General features: G+C 35.7%; 1 protein-coding gene across 1 annotated transcript in view; it reads left to right on the forward strand.

Moving 5' to 3' along the window:
- The window catches only part of ACVR1C (activin A receptor type 1C), a 103,690-nt gene extending 84,968 nt beyond the window's left edge, over nt 1–18,722 (forward strand). Inside the window, exons 4-9 of the mRNA XM_043995343.1 lie at nt 2,184–2,414; nt 5,544–5,711; nt 6,391–6,547; nt 13,003–13,127; nt 16,655–16,785; nt 17,972–18,722. Coding sequence (XP_043851278.1) covers nt 2,184–2,414; nt 5,544–5,711; nt 6,391–6,547; nt 13,003–13,127; nt 16,655–16,785; nt 17,972–18,097 — 938 coding nt within the window. The 3' untranslated portion in view covers nt 18,098–18,722. The remainder of the gene's footprint in view (nt 1–2,183; nt 2,415–5,543; nt 5,712–6,390; nt 6,548–13,002; nt 13,128–16,654; nt 16,786–17,971) is intronic.
- Nucleotides 18,723–19,244: the final 522 nt, after the last annotated feature.

A 19,244-nucleotide genomic window follows, 5' to 3' on the forward strand; every position in this document is an offset into this window, starting at 1 on the left:
GTTTGTGTTTCTAAAAGCTTCTAAATCATCTAGAAGTGGTGGCAGCTCTTCAAGCTAATGACATCATGATGCAGAGGTGTCGGCTGTCAATTTTTAAAAATTATCAGGCAGAAAGCACTCAGCTTCTATAACTATCCATAAAAAATACCTCTGCAGAAATCTTATGGTGCAAAATGTAGCAGCAAAGTCCATTTGTTTTTAGTAACACACTCTCCTAATTTTAAAGATCATTTCCTATAAGGCTTATATCTTTTACTGAGCCATAAAGTAAAAATATTAGTTATTTTTCCATATTAGTCATTTTGAGGTTGATTTCTCCCCAGTTATCCAAATTAGAAATTATGTATTATTTATTAATATAATTTCATCTAATATGAATTTATTAAATGCATTCTTTGAAGGCACTGTTCTCATGAAAAGACAGAAATGAAATTATGCTTTCCATCCAAGATAAAATTTTCAGGATAAAATATGTACAGAGATATGTACAAACTAATTTGAGGGGGATAGAGGACCAGGGGCATCAGGAAAGACTGCCTACCAGAGGGGACAGTAGTTCAAATCCAGTCTCACACACTTACTGACTGTGTAACTCTGGGCAATGCACTTACCCTCTTTCTGTCTGTTTCTTCATCTATAAATTGAGAGTGACAAATGTGTCTACCTTCCAGGACTGTTGTGAAAATAAAAGGAAATAATATTTGTAAAGTACTTTGCGAACCTTTATGCACTATATATGAATGCTATTATTATTGTTAAAAACTTGTTTGTGTATTTGACTGGGTCTTCAAGGGTAAGGATGTGAGGAAGCATTGGCAAAGAGGACTGTGATGTGATTTTAAAAAATAATCTTGATTCACTACTGGAAATCATTCTTATTGATTTGGTAATTATAAAGATATTCTCCCTTCAATGAGCTATATAAATCATTTAGAACCACAGAAGCTGACTTTATGGATTGTATTTAACTTGGATAGACACAAACATTGATGTGAGCTTTGTAATAAAGAGACCACATATAGGTGAACATTTGAGTCAGAGTAGCAAGGGACTGGTTATCTTTTATATCTAGTGGAGAAACAAGGCTGTTATTGGCAAGGGCTCTCCCCATCCTATCATCAAAGTTGACATCAGTTCAATATGTAAAATATGCAAGAATATATAGGTTCTGTATACCTTCATTATAGAAAAGAAATTCCCTTTGACTTTTTCCATATTTGTATTCTCCTATTAGTTTGAAGTATTAACCCAATGTGAGCATTGCATTTTGCCCTTCATCTTCTAAGATGTATAATTATATTATTTTGGTTTCTAAAGACCTTACAATGTGCTCTTTCATTCTCTTACAATGTACTTTTACTCTATGATGCACATAAGCATGGCTTTTTAGATGAGAAGATTTAACAGGATGCTGATGAATAGTCAATCCATATTATATAAGGATTAGTTAAGGAATTAGGTGTGTTTAATTTGGAGACAAGAAGAAACAGGGAACATCATAACTGTATAGTATTTAAAGGACTGTCATGTGAAAAGGATGAGACTTGTTCCCCTTGACACCGAAAGGCAGGACTAAATAATGGATAGACATTGCACAGAAGCTTGATATCAATTAGACCTCTTCTAAAAATTGAATGGACTCCTTTGGAAGGTAGCGGTTTTCTCCTGGACACCTTCAAGCAGAGACTGGATGAAAATGTTGGGCATGTTGTAGTGGGCATTTTTTTGCATATTTGGTTAGATTCAAGCTGATTTCTGATGTTCTTTCCAACTCTAAAATTTTGTTATTCATAAAGCAACCTATTTTCACTTATTTCATTTCTTCTCCTGACTAGGTAAGATAGGTAGAAGAAGAGAGGTTTATATCATTTTAAGTAGGCCAGAAAAAACTCTTTGGGTCAAAAGGTAGGAAAGAACATTTCAAGTTAAGTTCCATATAAGAGAAATATTTAATTCTGAGTACATAAAAACAATTTATGTTTGATGCTTTGGGATGATTTTCAAGTACACATTGACATTGAATTAAAAGTGTTTAACATTGAGTGCAACAATGACAATTATTCTGTTATTAAATATTATAACTATGTTTTGCTTTTTTATACTAAAATTATGGTAATTATGTTTGTTTTAGATGTTCTAATGTATATTTGTTTTCACCAAAAATTCCAACTCTCTCTTTTTAGGCTTACCTTTATTGGTTCAGAGAACAATTGCAAGGACAATTGTACTTCAGGAAATAGTAGGAAAAGGTAGATTTGGTGAAGTATGGCATGGCAGGTGGTGTGGGGAAGATGTGGCTGTGAAAATATTTTCCTCAAGAGATGAAAGATCTTGGTTTCGTGAGGCAGAAATCTACCAAACAGTTATGCTGCGACATGAAAACATCCTTGGCTTCATTGCTGCTGATAACAAAGGTATTTCCAGCTAAGTTTAGTACTTTGTGTAAACCTGTTTAATATATTTTCAGGTAAAAGCAAGCACTTTTTTAATGTAATAGAAAAGTCTTCAATTTTTTTCACATATGTGGGATGAAAGAAAAATCACATTTGTTTCCTATACCAAAGAGATAATACTTGGTAGCAATATAATAAACTTAAGTCAAATGTAGTAGAGTGAATTCACTCTGACAGTAATAATATTGTATGTTATACTTGTAGAATATCTTTTATCTAGTGAACCTGGAGAATCTAATGAAAATTAACTCCTTAATATCCCAAACCTTTGGTAAAGGGCTTTCAAGAAAATTTAAGATAGTGAAATTTCGAATTAGCATTATCTTAATTGTTTGCTTTTATAAATACATAGTTTGTAGTTGGTTGAATTTTTAGAATCAATTTAATATCTATTTCTACTTTGAAATTGCTTTTGACATTGCAAGGAAAAAGAAAAGTCCTTATGGTTTTTAATTACAATGTTCATAAAATATTGACCTATTCCTGATTATTCAAAAGTGATAGATTATCTCTGTCTTATTTCTTTGTCTTTCATGTTTTTTAGTTCATAGGATCTTAGATGTAGAGCTGAAAGAGATCTCAGAGTCCATATAGTCCAACCTTCTCATTTTACACAAAAGTAAACTAGAATCCAGAGAAATTGTGACTTTCCCAAGGGACACTTAGGTAGTGAGTATCTGAAGTGGGATTTGAACCCAGATCCTCTGATTTGAATTCAACACATTCCATTTTGACCTTATCTCATAGCTTCTTAGCATCTCCTTTAGAAGCCAGGAAATGAAAGGGAGAAGGAAAAAATGAATTAATTTATTTTAAGTATATAATTACTTCTAACATATAATTAGTGTTTAAGGAGGCCAATTGGTATAGCTTATGGAGAGCTGATCTCGGAGTCAGGTAGATGCAAGTTCACCTCCTACCCTGAAACATTTTCTCAATGCCCAGGCAACTTTCAAGGACATAGAGAATAACCCAACTGGATTGGGGAATTTTGCACACTGTTGAAATCATAGATCCACACTAATTCCCTTTTCCTACTCCCACCTTCCCCCCCCAAAAAAAGAAAAAAATAGTACTTTTGGAAGAAAATTGGAAAGGTAGAGTTTGTTGTTGTTTTTAACTAATAGGATATTTAACAATTATCTGTACCTTTAATCATCTATTCTTTTCCTATCCTCCATTATCCTTGATAATTGAGGATTGACAGTCCCTTTGTCCCCTGATATCAATTTCATTGTGAAATAATGCTTCAAAGCTAGATTTTCCAAAGGACTTTAGCTGAATGTTATGCTGTGGCTACATTTGTATTTACTTCATCATGATTTCTGTGTGTTTTACCTTCTGTGCCTCCTAAACTTTGATTTTGGGTGAGTAGGAGTCAAAGAAAAACTGAGAATGATTTCGGTTCAGTAATCATTTGGCAATTTAGATTGGCTAGAATCATGTCTTTTCTTCTATGTATCCTTAGTTGAAAAACTGATTCAAACTCTTCAAAGTGGGGTGGGGTTTTTTGTTTGTTTGTTTGTTTGTTTGTTTGTTTTTTTGGTGAGGCAATTGGGGTTAAGTGACTTGCCCAGGGTCACACAGCTAGTAAGTATTAAGTGTCTGAGGCCATATTTGAACTCAGGTCCTCCTGAATCCAGGGCTGGTGCTCTATGCACTGTGCCACCTAGCTGTCCCCAAAGTGAGGTGTTTTTAAACAATAAATAACTTTCAGATAAAATGCTATCACCTCCTTCATCTCCCAACCTTAGATTGAAACACTAATGCCCACATGCTTGACCCTAAATAGTAATAATAATAATGCTAACTCTCACTTAGATAATGTATTAAGATTTCCAAAGAACTTTACATGCATCACCAATTAAATTCATTTAGCATACCTATCAATGTAGCAAGAAGAAAATTGTGTAGATAATCTTAGGCAGACTAAAATAATTTATCACATTGATTATTTTAGAAGTCATTGTAGATAGCAAGATTTCAAATCACAAATGTTTTACCAAATACTTCCTTGAAAAATATTAGAGAGTCTTGGGTAGGGGCTGAGGAAGGCAGACTATATTTCTCTGTCTTGGAGTGAATGTCAATGTAGTCTATTGGAAGAGATAGCTTGGAAAGAACTCTTTAGCCTCTAGGATGAGACATAATCTAATTAGCTCCACTGGCATAGTGAATGGTTGTCACATAGCTGACTGCTTTTCAGAATGGAACAGGTCACAATAGCCTAGGACTTACTTAGATGCCAGGGATGAACTGGCTTCCTTAAGACTGTGGATGGACTATGTAGAAAGCATAACAATATTAATCATTTCTCTTTCTAGAGAGAAAGAAAAATGATACATATTATAGTTTATGAATTCACAGCTTGAACTAATTCCAAGATTCTTGAGACCACAAATATAAAAAGTAACCAGTTCAGTTGGTAAACATGTAGTGAAACAATACCTTGAAACTAGGAATGACAAAACTTTTCGCTCCAGTAATAATTTGTATAAACATATAATGTATATTTCTATACTTATTGGTATTGCCTTTCTCCTTCTTCTTCTTCTCCTCCTCCTCCTCCTCCTCCTCCTTCGTCTTCTTCTTGTTAGGGTAATGAGGGTTAAGTCACTTGCCTAGGGTCACACAGCTAGTAAATGCTTGAGGCTGGATTTGAACTCAGGTCCTTATGAATCCAGGGCTGGTGCTTTATCCCCTGGGCCACTTAGCTGCACCTACCTTTCTTCTTCAAAGCTGAAAGTACTTTAGGACAGAATTTATAGACTTGAATAAACTTCTACTAATAAACTGAGCCAGCATTTTCCCCCCTACAACTTGGTTGTTATTTGCACCGGTCTTTAGTGGACTACAAATGGTGTAGGGTAAAGGCAGAAGGGAATGTCCTATGGTTTGGATTTATACCAGATGACTTACTGCATAATGTGCTGGTGAGGTGTACAGAGAATGTACATGAACAGCTTTACGTGTAACCATCAATGGAAGCATTACCATGGCTTTGCTAATAATTCAGTTTAGTTTGATTGTGCTTTGGACTTTTCCATTTGCCTTTTTACTCCAATAAGGATCTTTTTCCCCCCTTTTTAGATAATGGAACTTGGACTCAGTTGTGGCTTGTTTCTGAATACCATGAGCAGGGCTCTTTGTATGACTATTTAAATAGAAACACAGTGACAGTGGATGGCATGATCCGATTGGCACTTTCAGTAGCCAGTGGTCTGGCCCATCTACATATGGAGATAGTAGGAACACAAGGTATATTTTGCACTTTGAATTTTTTTTCTTACTGAAAATTTGGAATGAAAATGTCTTAACATATCAAAAACCATTGAATTAGCTTGTTTATTGAATTAAACATTATTTAAGGCTACTAAATGAACCTAAAGATCCATTTTTTCATAATGAAATCAACTCAATTCTTAAACTTTACTCACTTTATATACTGTCCATAGTAAATTATTAATTCCCAGCTGGTTCCTTCTGCATGCTTAGTATACTTTTTCCTTTGTAGTCAATTGTTCTTTACATAGAGTATATGAATAATTTTAACATACTGAAGGATAATGTAGGAATGTAATTTATGATGCTGAAAATATAGTGTATTACAAAACTAAATAATTCTCATTGTCTCTCCACCCCCTAACAAAAATATATGAAAGTTTAATGCACATGGAAAGGCTAGAGTCTGAGGGAAAGAAGCTGTATGAGTTGAAAAGTCTTTATTGGTCCTTTACTATTAGTCTTTTGCTTAGTGTCTGCGGAGGACTGAATGGAATTTATGACTTTCTTTTGTATTATAATATTTGCTATTTTCTCATGTGGAAATAAAGATAATAATTATTTTGTTCAGATAATATTCTGTAAATAAGTCTGAATTGATAATCCTTTCCCTATGTGGAAAGATACATTATTTGTTTTTCTTTGTGCTTCATAGGCAAACCTGCAATTGCTCATCGAGATCTAAAATCAAAGAATATTTTAGTGAAAAAATGTGAAGCCTGTGCCATTGCAGACTTAGGACTAGCTGTGAAGCATGATTCAGTACTGAACACAATTGACATCCCTCAAAATCCCAGAGTGGGGACAAAGAGGTAGGACAAATCCCATAGAGGGATTAAGATTTCCCCCCACAATTAGATAACAATCTGACTGTTGAACATCAGATTGTGAAGATCACATACTTATGAATAGCAGGCCAGTGCAATGCCTTGTGAGTAGGAGGTGGGACAGGGATTACCCCAAGCCCTGGAAAGAGAGAAATTTCCTCTAACCTATTATATTTCCTTCTTTTTTTATTAAACATTTTTATTTAGTTGTGAATTCCAAATTCAATCCCTTCCTCCCATCCCTTCCCCCCTCCCTGAGGCAGTAAGCAGATACATGTTATACACATGTAAACATTATAATTTTCTTTACACACACACACACATATTTGAGTTCCAAATCTATCCCTTTCTCATTCCCTCCCTCCCCACCCTTCCCCCTTCCGGAGGTGGTAAGCAATCAGATATAAGCTATACATGTAAAATTATGCAAAACATTACCATATTAGTAATTTTATACAAAAACACTCAAGTAAAAAAAAAAGAAAGAAAATGCAAAATAGCATGCTTCAGTCTATGTTCAATCAATATCAGTTCTTTCTCTGGGGGTAGATAGTATGCTTTATCATTATTCCTTTGGGATTGTCTTGGATGATTGTATTGTTGAGAGTAGTTAAGTCATTCACAATTGCTCATAGAACAATAATGTCACTGTGCACATTGTTCTCCTTGTTCTGCTCACTTCACTATACATCAGTTTATATGTCTTTCCAGGCTTTTATGAAATCATTCTGCTTGTCATTTCTTATAGCACAATAATATTCCATTACAATCATATACCACAGCTTGTTTAGTCATTCCTCATTTGATGGGCATTCCTTTGATTTTCAATTCTTAGCCACCACAAAGAGTTGCTATAAACATTTTTTCACATTATTTTTCCATTTCTCATTTTCACAGTTACTATTGTTAACTGTTTCCCTCCATCCTATCCCCTTCCCTACTATATTTACTCTATTATCTATCTTTTTTCACCCTATCCCTCCTCAAAGGGGATTTGCTTCTGTCTGTCCCCTCCCCCAATCTGCCCTCCCTTCTTTCACCCCTCCCTCCTTATCCCCTTCCCCTCCTATTTTCCTGCAGGGTTAGATAGATTACTTCACCCAATTGAGTGTGTATGTTAATCCTTACTATTATTTTCTTCTAACTAGATGTGGCTACCAGGGATTAGAGATGGGGTAGTATAGGGACTGGATCTGTGATTTCACTAGTTTAGGGAATTCCTGGGGAGGAAATTACTCTTATTTCAGTTCAGCATCTTCTGGACAGTTTATTATCTTAGTGAGTTGTCTATGGCACATAAAGAGTAAGTGACTTGCCTAGGGTCACCCAGCTTGTATGTGTCTGAAGTGGGAATTAAATTTGTCTTCTGGGCTTCAAGGCCAGTTCTCTAATGCCTATGCCACAATACCTCTCCACTGTATAGTTAAATTCCTTAGTATATATAAACACTCTAAATTGTATGTGTTTTAATACATATTCTCATTGACAGTAAAGGTAACAAGGGATATACAAACAAATCACCTCTGCACACTTTTTGGGCTATGCCTTCTTATTAAAGACACACTGAGTATTCTGGACTCTCTTTGATGACAATACTCAAAAGATAAAGTCATCCTAGGTCAAAATGTCTTAAACTGTGGGTTGCACCCCATATGGGGTCAAGCATCTGAATGTGGGGGATGTGAAAAAGTTGTCAATGGTAAAAGGTCATGCATGCCTATTTTATATACTTATACACCTAGAGTTGTGTAAAAACTTCTTGGGTGAAAAGGAGACATGAGTGGAAAAATTCAGAAAGCCCTGTCCTAAGTTATCAGTGAGCTCCTTTTCCTTTTAAGCTCTGTTCAACCACTGGGTTGAACTTTAGGGTCTTCCATTTATTTTGAAATTAAAAGCAATAAAAACATTTCCATTAGTTGTTCAAGATCCTTCAAAGTAAATTAAATAGCTTGAGTTCTTATTGAATCTTCTGGGGAGTCTACAAAACCAAGCAACTTCCTCAGGTGAATTCCCCTAGGCTTGAAATTCATAATCCCCTAAGGATGTTATTGCAAGTTTACTTGGCTGCCAAGGCTGTTATCTTCTTGGAGCTTTTGGATGGTGTAGATCAGAGTTTGTATTTGTGGATGAGAATGTTATGTCTGTATAATATTTCCCTGTTATGTATTTATTGGGTCATTGGTTTATATACTGGGATATTGAATATACTCTGGTCCACCCAGTTGTAACTTGCACTACGAATGTTCAGTCAGTAGCATTTGGTTTTTTTTTTTTCCCCACAACTCTCCTTATCTTAGGTGTATACTAATCTTCTTCATTCAAACTCCCCATTCCTGTCAGTCTCCAATTATTCTATCTGGTGCTGCCAGCTTTTACATACAAGACTGGCTTTGTGCTTGTTTGTTGAGTTCTACGCATAAATGGAATACTGTGGCAATGACTCTTCTTGGACTCAACTTTCTGTCCAACACTGGCACTCACATACAAACATCAGTATACGAGCAACATCTGAGTATTCTAATCAGTATGAAACTTTCAATCAAAGAGAAAGAATAAAAGAATGCCAATTTAAAGAATATTTCCATTCTTAATAATCATCAACAAAACCTGGCAGAATTAAAAGTGTTCATTACTTTAACCATCATCTCTAAGATATTGGCAGTTTGCTAAAAACAAAGGCAGTCAAATAATGGCATAGGACAATACCTGGAGCAGCAAAGCCCACAGAAAAATGTGCTGAAATCATCTTTTAACCAAGAATGGCTTGGAAGGTCAGAAGGAGGGAGCTGCTGTGCTGAGACAGGAGTTGAGCCCAACCCCACAGTCACCCTGACACAGACCCAGTCCCAGAAAGGCCTCACCAGAGAAGGAGAACCCCAGAGCCTCTGAAACAGCCTCAGCATCAGTGTCATCTGGAACTAAGCTCACAGTCTGGGGAGAGGGCTGAGCCCTTGGCAGAGGGAAGATTACAGGAGTCTATGCTGGTGCTGAGGCAGAACTTGGGTTTGTCACCCCTGCTGAGAACCAGGAGGTAGACTTGAGAAGCAGTGGCCCAGGTGGAGGAGGGACACAGGCTCCTTGGAGCTGACAACCACAACACACAAAGCTGGTTATCAAGTTGGTCTGGGGTCATCTACAGACCAGGGAACAGGCCAGGTGAGTGAAGAACCTGATCATCCTTAAATCATACCACCTGGGACTTCTGAAGCTTGAGACAGTGCAGCCTGGAAACAGTGCCCTACTTTAAGGAGCTGAAAGTCAAGTAAAAGAAAGGCAAGTTGAGCAGACAGAGAAAAGTGAGGACCATAGAAAGTTTCTTTAGTGACAAGGAAGACCAAGGTGCACCCTCAGAGGAAGATGTCAATGTCAGGGCCCCTATATTTAAAGCTTCCAAGAAAAATATTAATTGTTCTCAGACCATAGAGGCACTCAACAAGGACTTTGAAGATAAAGTTAGAGAGGTAGAGGAAAAAAATGGAAAGAGAAATGAGGGTGATGCAGGAAAGACATGAGAAAAAAGTCAACAGCTTGAAAAGCCAAATTGGCCAAATGGAAAAGGAGGTACAAAAACTCTCTGATGAAAATAATTGCTTAAGAATTAGGATTGAACAAATGGAAGCTAGTGACTTTATGAGAAACCAAGATACAATAAAGTAAATACAAAATGAATAAAAAAATAGTGGGCAATGTGAAATATCTTCTTGGAAAAACTGCTGATCTGGAAAATAGGTCCAGGAGAGATAACATGAAAATTATTGGTCTACCTGAAAACCATGATCAAGGAAAGAGCTTAGACATCATCTTCCAGGAAATTGTCAGAGAAAATTGCCCTGGTATTCTAGAATCAGAAGTTAAATAGAAATTGAAAGAATCTACCAATCACCTCCAAAAAGAGATCCCAAAAGGAAAACTCCCAGGAATATTATAGCCAAATTCCATAGCTTTCAGGTCAAGGAGAAAATATTGAAAGCTGCCAAAAAGAAAGAATTCAAGTACTGTGGAGCCCCAGTCAGGATAGTACAAATTCTAGTAGCTTCTAAATCAAAGGACGGGAGGGCATGGAATATGATATTCCAGAGGGTAAAGGAATTGCGATTATAACCAAGAATCACCTACCCAGAAAAAATGATTATAATCTTTCAGAGGAAAAAATTTGACTTTAATGAAAAAGAGGACTTTCAGGTATTTGTGATAAAAAGACCTGAACAGAATGGCAAATTTGTCTTTCAAATACAAGACCTTAGAGAACCATAAAAAATTGGAGTTGGGTGACATACCTGGGGTCCTGCATTGGGTGACAGTTTTGTGTCTGAGGCTAGGTTTTGTCTGGGATCCCCCTGGGTCCAGGGTGGATGCTTTGTCCACTGTGTCACCTAGCTGCCCCATGATGACATCTGTAGGGTTAAATTGAGGGGTGACTGGAATGCATTGGGGGAGGGGGAAGGGCAGATGTAGCATGAGGTGAAATCCTACATGAAAGAAACAAGGAAAGAGCTTATGGAGTGGGGGGGAGGAGCAGGGCAGTAAATGAATTTTTCACTCATCAGAAAAGGCTCAAAGACCTTAATGTCATTAGATTTACCTCAAGGAGGGATTAACACACACATACCCAATTAGGTGGAGTAATCTATTTAATCTGGGCAGTAAATGAGCCTAACACTCATCAGAATTGGCTCAAAGACCTCAATTTCATCAGAATTGGCTCAAGAAGGGAATAACATACACACTGAATTGGGTGGAGTAATCTCTCTAACCCTGCAGGAAAATAGGAGGGGAAAGGGATAAAGAGAGAGGGGTGAAAGAAGGAAGGGCAGATTGGGGGAGGGTACAGACAGAAGCAAATTCCTTTTGAAGAGTGATAGGATGAAAGAAGATGGATAATAGAATAAATATCATGGGGAAGGCAATAGGATGGAAGGGAAACAGTTAACAACAGTAATCATGAAAAAGAGAAAAGGGGAGGAAATTGTACAAAAATATTTATAGCAACTCTTTGTTGTGGCTAAGAATTGGGAATCAAGGGAATGTCCATCAATTGAGGAATGACTGAAGAAGCTGTGGTATATGATTGTAGTGGAATGGTATTGTGCTCTGGGAAATGTCAAACAGGATGATCCCAGAAAAACCCAGAAAGACCCATGAACTGATGTATAGTGAAGTGAGCAGAACTGGTAGGACATTGTACATAGTGACAGCAGTATTGTTCAGTGAGCAATTGTGAATGACTTAACTACTCTCAGCAATACAATGATCCAAGACAATCCCAAGGGACTGATGATGAAGCATACTATCCACACCCATATAAAGAACTGATAAAAAGAACACTTGTGGATTGTACATATATAACATGGTTGCTGTCTTGTGGGGGAAGAAAGGGAGGGAGGGTGAAAAATTTGTAACTCTAAAGCTTATGAAAATGAATGTTGAAAACTACCCTTACATGTAACTAGAAAAAAATAAAATAAATATTTGCTACAAAACAAACAAACAAAAGCACAAAACAAATGTAGTAACTTAAACCAAAAAATAATGTTATTTCCCTATCCCACTTTTCCTGATTTTTATTTCTTATTTTGTTGCTGTTGCTATTGTTATAATATTTTTGTTACCATTTTCTGTGCTTATATTCTATCCTCTCCTCTCTGCATTGCTTAATATGTTTGTTCCATATATCCTCATAGTCTTCATTTTTGTCATTTTTATGGTATAATAGCATATACACGTATGTGCATATACCAATGTGTTCACCCATTTCCAAATAATAGAAATATGCAATCGCTTCTATTTTTTACTATTTTAAGTAAAATAATTTTTAATACTTTATTGTAAAGAATCTAAAAATTATTTTAATAATTCTTGTAGTGAGATCATTGGGTCAGAAGCCCAGACTCTGCTGCTACTATTGTCATGATTGAATTTTTTCTTGGAATTAAATTTGATAATGTAATCATAATTTATCTGCCTCAGAACTTGACCAAAAAGCTTGAAGATATATAAAAATATGTGGAAGCCAAGAAGCCCCTTACCCCTTAATGCCAACTCTTGTGATGTCTTTTGAATTCTTTGATCAAAACCCTGAGGAATTACGCTTTCCCTTGAATCAAAAACTCCCATTCTAATCTCCAGCACTGGGTGAATTTCTAGAATGTATGGGTAACACCAAAGCTCCTCTGTTCTAATAATAATTAGTTTCCCTGGTCCCCTCTGACCCTCTTCCTGATTGAGAGATTCTGAGACTTGAATCATGATGCTTACCTAGCAAATGCTAGTTTTAATTAGTGGCTGTTCCCCTACCTCTTGTGAATTCTGAGTAATTTATTGTCTTATTTCCATCTTTTTTTCTGAAAAGATTATACTAATTCATAGCTACATCAGCATTTTTCTAAACTTCTAGAAAGTCTGTATGTACAATCTAATATATAAATATATTCTTGTTAAAGGTATATGGCTCCTGAGGTGCTTGATGATACAATGAATATGAATATCTTTGAATCCTTCAAACGTGCTGACATATATTCTCTTGGCTTGGTGTATTGGGAGATAGCACGGAGATGTTCAGTTGGAGGTAATTACGTTTTACTCTTAGGTCTTATGAAATATTATTTTCTAATTGCTTTAAAAATATACCTAAGTTAAGGCAGCTAGGTGGTACAGTGGATAGAGCACTGGTCTTGGCCTCATACACTTAACTACCTGTGTGACCCTGGGCAAGTCTCTTAACCCTGTTTGTCCCAGTTCCTTATCTGTAAAATGAGCTGGAGGAAAACATGGCAAACCACTTTAATATCTTTGCAAAAAAAGCCCAAATGGGATCATGGAGAACTGGGCACAACTGAAATGACTGAACAACAAAAAGTTAAGAGAGTTTTGTAATTTAAAAAACTTCCCCTAGCACATTGAACTCATGCTACCCATTCAACAAAATATCCTTTGACACCATATTGCTAATTCAGTACAATTCAAGAAACATTAAGTCAGCACCTTATTTTTTTTTGAAAATAGTGTACTATGAACTTGATGAGATAAATGTTGACATAAGATATGGCTCCTGCTATTACAGAGATTATAGGCCAGGGAATATAACATATGTACAAATGACTACAGTACAAAATAACACATAAATATATCTCAAAGATTTTTGTTTATTTTTTATATATCAGCTTGATAACCCTTCCTGGACACTGGCATGCTGTCCACTACTGCTCTTCTTCCATTCCTTTGCTCAGTTATGTAGAAATAAAAAAAGTTAGGAAACACATTTAAAAAAGAATAAAAAGTATAATTTTAAACATTGTAAACTTAAAATAAAAGTGATTATCAAATAAAACCATAAGTTTTTTTGATATTTATAATTTTAAGCACAATTAGATCCCACTTATTTACTCCTGAAAAAAATGTGAAATTCATGCCAGATGAAATAGTGATCAATAAATCAAATGAGGAGCTATAGTAAATGACTTTTTCTACCATAGAACTGCACAGAAATTCACAGGCATAGGAAAGGTGGTCATCAGCAAAACCATTACCAATGTAGGCAAACAAGATAACAACCTTCCAGCATGAGCAGAGACAGGCCAGAGATACATGGAGCCCACAGGACTTTGTGTCCAGAGGCAGAAAGGGTGGATGACCTCTCTAAGAAAGCCACAGATTGGTCCAAGGAAAGGAACCTTGGAAAATCTGGAGAGTAATAGTGCAAAGATTAGGACAGCACAGGAAAAAGGGGCTTCAAGTTTGGCCCTGAACCTCTGCTCTGAACCTCAAATATTTAGGTGGGGTGTCTAACTCCAAGGGTTTGTGACCAGCATAATAACCCAGGTAACATGAGGCAAGACCAACTAATGTCAACTGTCTCACCCACAAATGCAGTAAGATCAGACTCTGGCCCTGGACCCAACCTTTAAGAACCAAGGCAAATTAGCAAAATTCCAGAAACACTAATGAAATCGAGCAAGAGATTTTAAAAAATTAATTAAAACTCCAGAAGAAAAGAATTGGAAGGATAATAAATAACTTATAGCAGAAGATGGTAAAGCTTAACCAAGTAATGAAAAGAAATTAGTGACTCTGTGAGACATCAAAAAAAATTAGTATGGTATCTAAAGAATAAAAATAGAAAAAAATGTAAACTATATCTAATATAAAAACATTTAGAACAGTCATACATATAATTTAAGAATCATTAAACACCCTGAAAACCATGACTAATAGCAAAAAGAAAAACCCTGATACTCTGTTCTAAGAAGTCATAAATCAAAACTGCCTAAATCTTTTAGAACCAAAGGGCAAAGTGAAGATAGAAAGAATCCACTGATTACCTCTTGAAAGAGGCTCCCAAAGCAATAATTCAGCAATGCCATAGCCCAAATCCAGAGTTTCCTTGCATCATCATCATTACATCACCATCACCACCACCACTATCATCATCATAATAATAATCATAATAATAATGAAACAAAATTTTGCAACCATTTTGAAAGGAGTTCAAATACCAAGTTAAGCTCACAGAAGCTCTGGAAATTTCTACCATAAATGAGAGAGCTTCCTTAAAATATCCCCAAAGGGAAAAGGCATAGGTTGACAACCAAGAATTATTTACCCTGCAAAGATGAGTATACCACTACAGGAGGAAAAGAAATCATTAATAGACTAAATGGCTTTCAAGCATTCCAGATGAAAAGACCATAACTGAACAAGAATTTTTCAATCAGTCAATATTTTAAAGCACCTACAATGAGCTAGGCATTATGTTAAGTGCTGGAATATCAAAAGAAAAGGCAAAAGACAATCCCTAACCTCAAGGAGCTTACAATCTAATGAGGGAGATCACAAGCAAAGAAATATGTACAGACCTTACACAGGAAATAAATAAGAAAGAAAAGGCACTAGAAATAAAAGGAATTGGGAAAGATTAGTAGATAGGTAGGATTGTAGAAAATAGGATTATAGTTGAGATTTAAAGGAAGCAAGGGAAGCCAGTGTGCAGAAATGAAGAAGGAGAGAATTACAGGCATGGAGGACAGCCATAGAAAATATATGGAGTAAAGAAATGGATTGTGTTGTTCATGGAATAAGAGTATGTGTTGGAGAGTAAGTCACAATAAGACTGAAAAGTTAGAAGAGGACTAGATTATAAAGGGCTTTGAATGGCAAAGGATTTTTGCATTTGATCCTGGAGGTACTAGGGAGTCACTGAAGTTTACTGAGTAGGAGAGTGACATGATCAGGCCTGTGTTTTAGGAAAATCACTTTGGTGGCTGAATGGAGGATGGGCTAAAGTAGGGAGAGAGTTGAAGCAGGTAGACCCACCAGCAGGCTAATACAATAATCCAGGCATGAGGTGCTTTGGGCATGCACCAGAGTGGTGAAAGTATCGGAAAAGAGTAGGGACACATATTTGAGAGATGTTGTAGAGGTGAAATCAACAGGTATTGGCAACAAATTGGGTATGGGGGTGAGAGTGAGGAGTTGAGGATGACACCTACATCATGAGTCTGAGAGACTAGGAGAGGATATTGCCCTCTACAGTAAAAGGGAAGGTAGGAGGGAAAGGATTTAGAAGAAAAGATAATGAGTTCTGTTTTGAACATGTTGAGTTTAGGATGTATACTGGAAAATCAGTTAAAATATCTGGGAGGCACTTAGAGATGTGAGATTAGAGGTCAGCAAAGAGGTTTGGGCAGTATACTGCTATAAAAATTTTGTTTTCAATTTTGTTAAAAAACAGTTATCTTTAAAAAAAGAAAAAAAACCTAAAAAACCCCCAGTTATCTTTGTTTCTATTGTGATCCATGATTTATTTATTTATTTGATTTTTTGGGGGGGGGTGGGGCAATGAGGGTTAAATGACTTGCCCAGGGTCACATAGCTAGTGAGTGTCAAGTGTCTGAGGCCGGACTTGAACTCAGGTCCTCCTGAATCCAGGGCTGGTTCTTTATCCACTGTACCACCTAGCTGTTCCTGATTCGTGAATTATTAAGCCTTTCCTCGTTTACTACAATGGCATAAAAGTTATAATCTAAAAAAAAAATAACCTACCTTTATATGTCATTCACATGAGATTTCACAATTTCTTCTTCAAATTCCTGATAGGAATCACTGAAGAGTACCAATTGCCTTTCTATGACATGGTGCCTTCAGATCCCTCAATAGAGGACATGAGGAAAGTTGTTTGTGAACAGAAATATAGACCAAATATACCAAACCAATGGCAAAGTTGTGAGGTAAGCATTATTTTTTCTGCCTCTATCCATCTATCTATCTATCTATATCTATCTATCTATCTATCTATCTATCTATCTATCTCTCTCTCTCTCTCTCTCTCTCTCTCTCTCTATCTATCTATCTATCTATCTATCTATCATCTATCTATCATAATTATCTATGATAAATTTGCTTTGCAAGTACACAAATCATATTTGTTCTGAGAGGAATTTTCAAATGTCATTTATAATCATACCTATCAATCTAGGCTGGAATCACCACTCAGAATTATTAGTGTCTATCCTATTGTAGTTTCTTTTGAGTACTCATATTTGATCTATTTCTTCCCTGTGTATCTAACCTGAATCCCTTCTACTCCAATTTATTTTCTCTGTTTCTATTTCCAGTAAAGATAGTAAATATTCTTAGTAACTCCTTTGTGGAAGAGAAAAGGATAATCCACAAACTGCTTATCAATCCTTTAATAATTCAGAGCTATTTGTTTCTTTCTGGATTTGGAATTGGTCCAGTTTGGAATAATAGATTTTGAATGGAAAGGGGCCTTAGAGGCCATTGAATCCCAAACCTTTATTTTACAGGGGAGGAAAATGAAGCTAAGGAAGAATTAGCAACTTTTCTCAGGGTGACATAATATTAAGTTTCTGAGGGAAGATTTCAAGTTGGGTTTCCCTGGCTTTAAGCCCATCACTATATCCACTAAGCCATCTATCTGCCTACTACAACTGCTACTATGGCTACAATAAATCTCCACAATGGTTTATTTTATAGCAATTATTTTATGTGGCTGAATGTTTGATTCTTTTTTTTAAAAAGCTCAACTATTTTCCTTATTTATGGTTCTCTCATCTCTTGATCTCAAACATTTTACTTGAACTTCTGTATGTGAACCTCAACCTGACTTGCTCATCAAATAGTTGAAAAGTAGAACTCAATTGAATTTCCAGTCCAGTAGTTTGAATTTTAAATGAGAAATTCATTTTTCTGTAGATAAGAAGCTATGTATGTAGGTGGAATTATTTTTTTACATTTGGGTACATGATTTAGTTTTAATTTAACTCTAATTATAGTCTCATGTTTACTGTTTGTTCATCAAAGCTTAATTTCATTTCATTGGTTTTATTATCTTTTTCCTTTTCTGCTGCTAGCCAAAAATAATAATAATGTAACATTCTTCTTCTTTTCAAGGCACTCCGAGTAATGGGTAGAATAATGAGGGAGTGTTGGTATGCAAATGGGGCAGCTCGATTGACAGCTCTGCGTGTTAAGAAGACCATTTCTCAACTATGTGTAAAAGAAGACTCCAAAGTATAAGTGATATTTGGCGTTAAAAACGAATCTTTTAAAAAATTGTGAATTTTTTTTTGCTTTGTTGTTTTTCCTTTGCTCTACCTCAAAGATATACAGTACAGTATTTAAGTACCCAAAGTACAGCCCTGAAACCCTACTTTGAAGTTCAGTGCTGGCAGGGCAACTTTTGGCTGATCTTGTCTTTATGTTGTCTTTTATTTTGAATAGTACCTCAATAACTTTTCCCCCTTATAGTTATTAATAAAATAGCTTAAAAATGAGCTAAGAAGAAATGTGACACATAAATATGCTTTATTAAATCTTTTTCTACTTGAAACAAACACAGAAGAATCAAAACATTTTAAAATAGGCATTTTATTCTAAGGACCTAACTAATTGAGAATGCTAAGTAGTTTTCCCTCAATTCTCCATGTTTTTTCCCCATAAGCAGGATAGATTGTTTAGTTTGTTTACAAACTAGATAGATTGTTTAGTTACTGTATTCACAGCTTAATTACAAAACAAAGAAGAATGAGATATTTCACAGAATTGGTAATAGAACTAGGTGATCTTTCAGATTTATCTATTTGATGTTTTCTTCATAAAACATCCATCACTCCATTTTTTGTATTATCAGCAGTATTACTCTATTAGTGTTTAATTTTATTAGTTTTTTGTTTTTTCCAATTACATGTAAAGATAGTTTTCAACATACATTTTTGCAAGATTTTGATTTCCAAATTTTTTTTTCTCTCTCTCCCTTCCATCTCACCCCACCCCCTGCCCTAAGACAGCAAGCAATCTGAAATAGGTTATACATTACAATCATGTTAAAAAATATTTCCGCATTAGTCATGTTATGAAGGAAGAACCAGAACAAAAGGGAAAAAACCACATACTCTCTTAGTTTTCAATTATTCATATGTCTATCTCTTTTCTGCTCTCTTCCTTCTTCCCTCCCTCCCTCTCTCTCTTTCTCTCTCATTCTCTCTCTTTAGCCAGGTATAAATTTGCCATCTGCAGGAGTTTCCAAAATGGAAGTGAATTTTATCTTTTTTTGTCCAGTTTGAAATGAGATGACAGAAGAGGTGAAAGAAGGAAGAAGGAAAATGATGGTTGTTTTGGCCAAACCATATGGAAGCTAATTTTATGATTCTACAGGGTAACATAA

Source organism: Dromiciops gliroides, chromosome 3 (genome assembly GCF_019393635.1).
Source record: "Dromiciops gliroides isolate mDroGli1 chromosome 3, mDroGli1.pri, whole genome shotgun sequence".
NCBI lineage: Eukaryota > Metazoa > Chordata > Mammalia > Microbiotheria > Microbiotheriidae > Dromiciops > Dromiciops gliroides.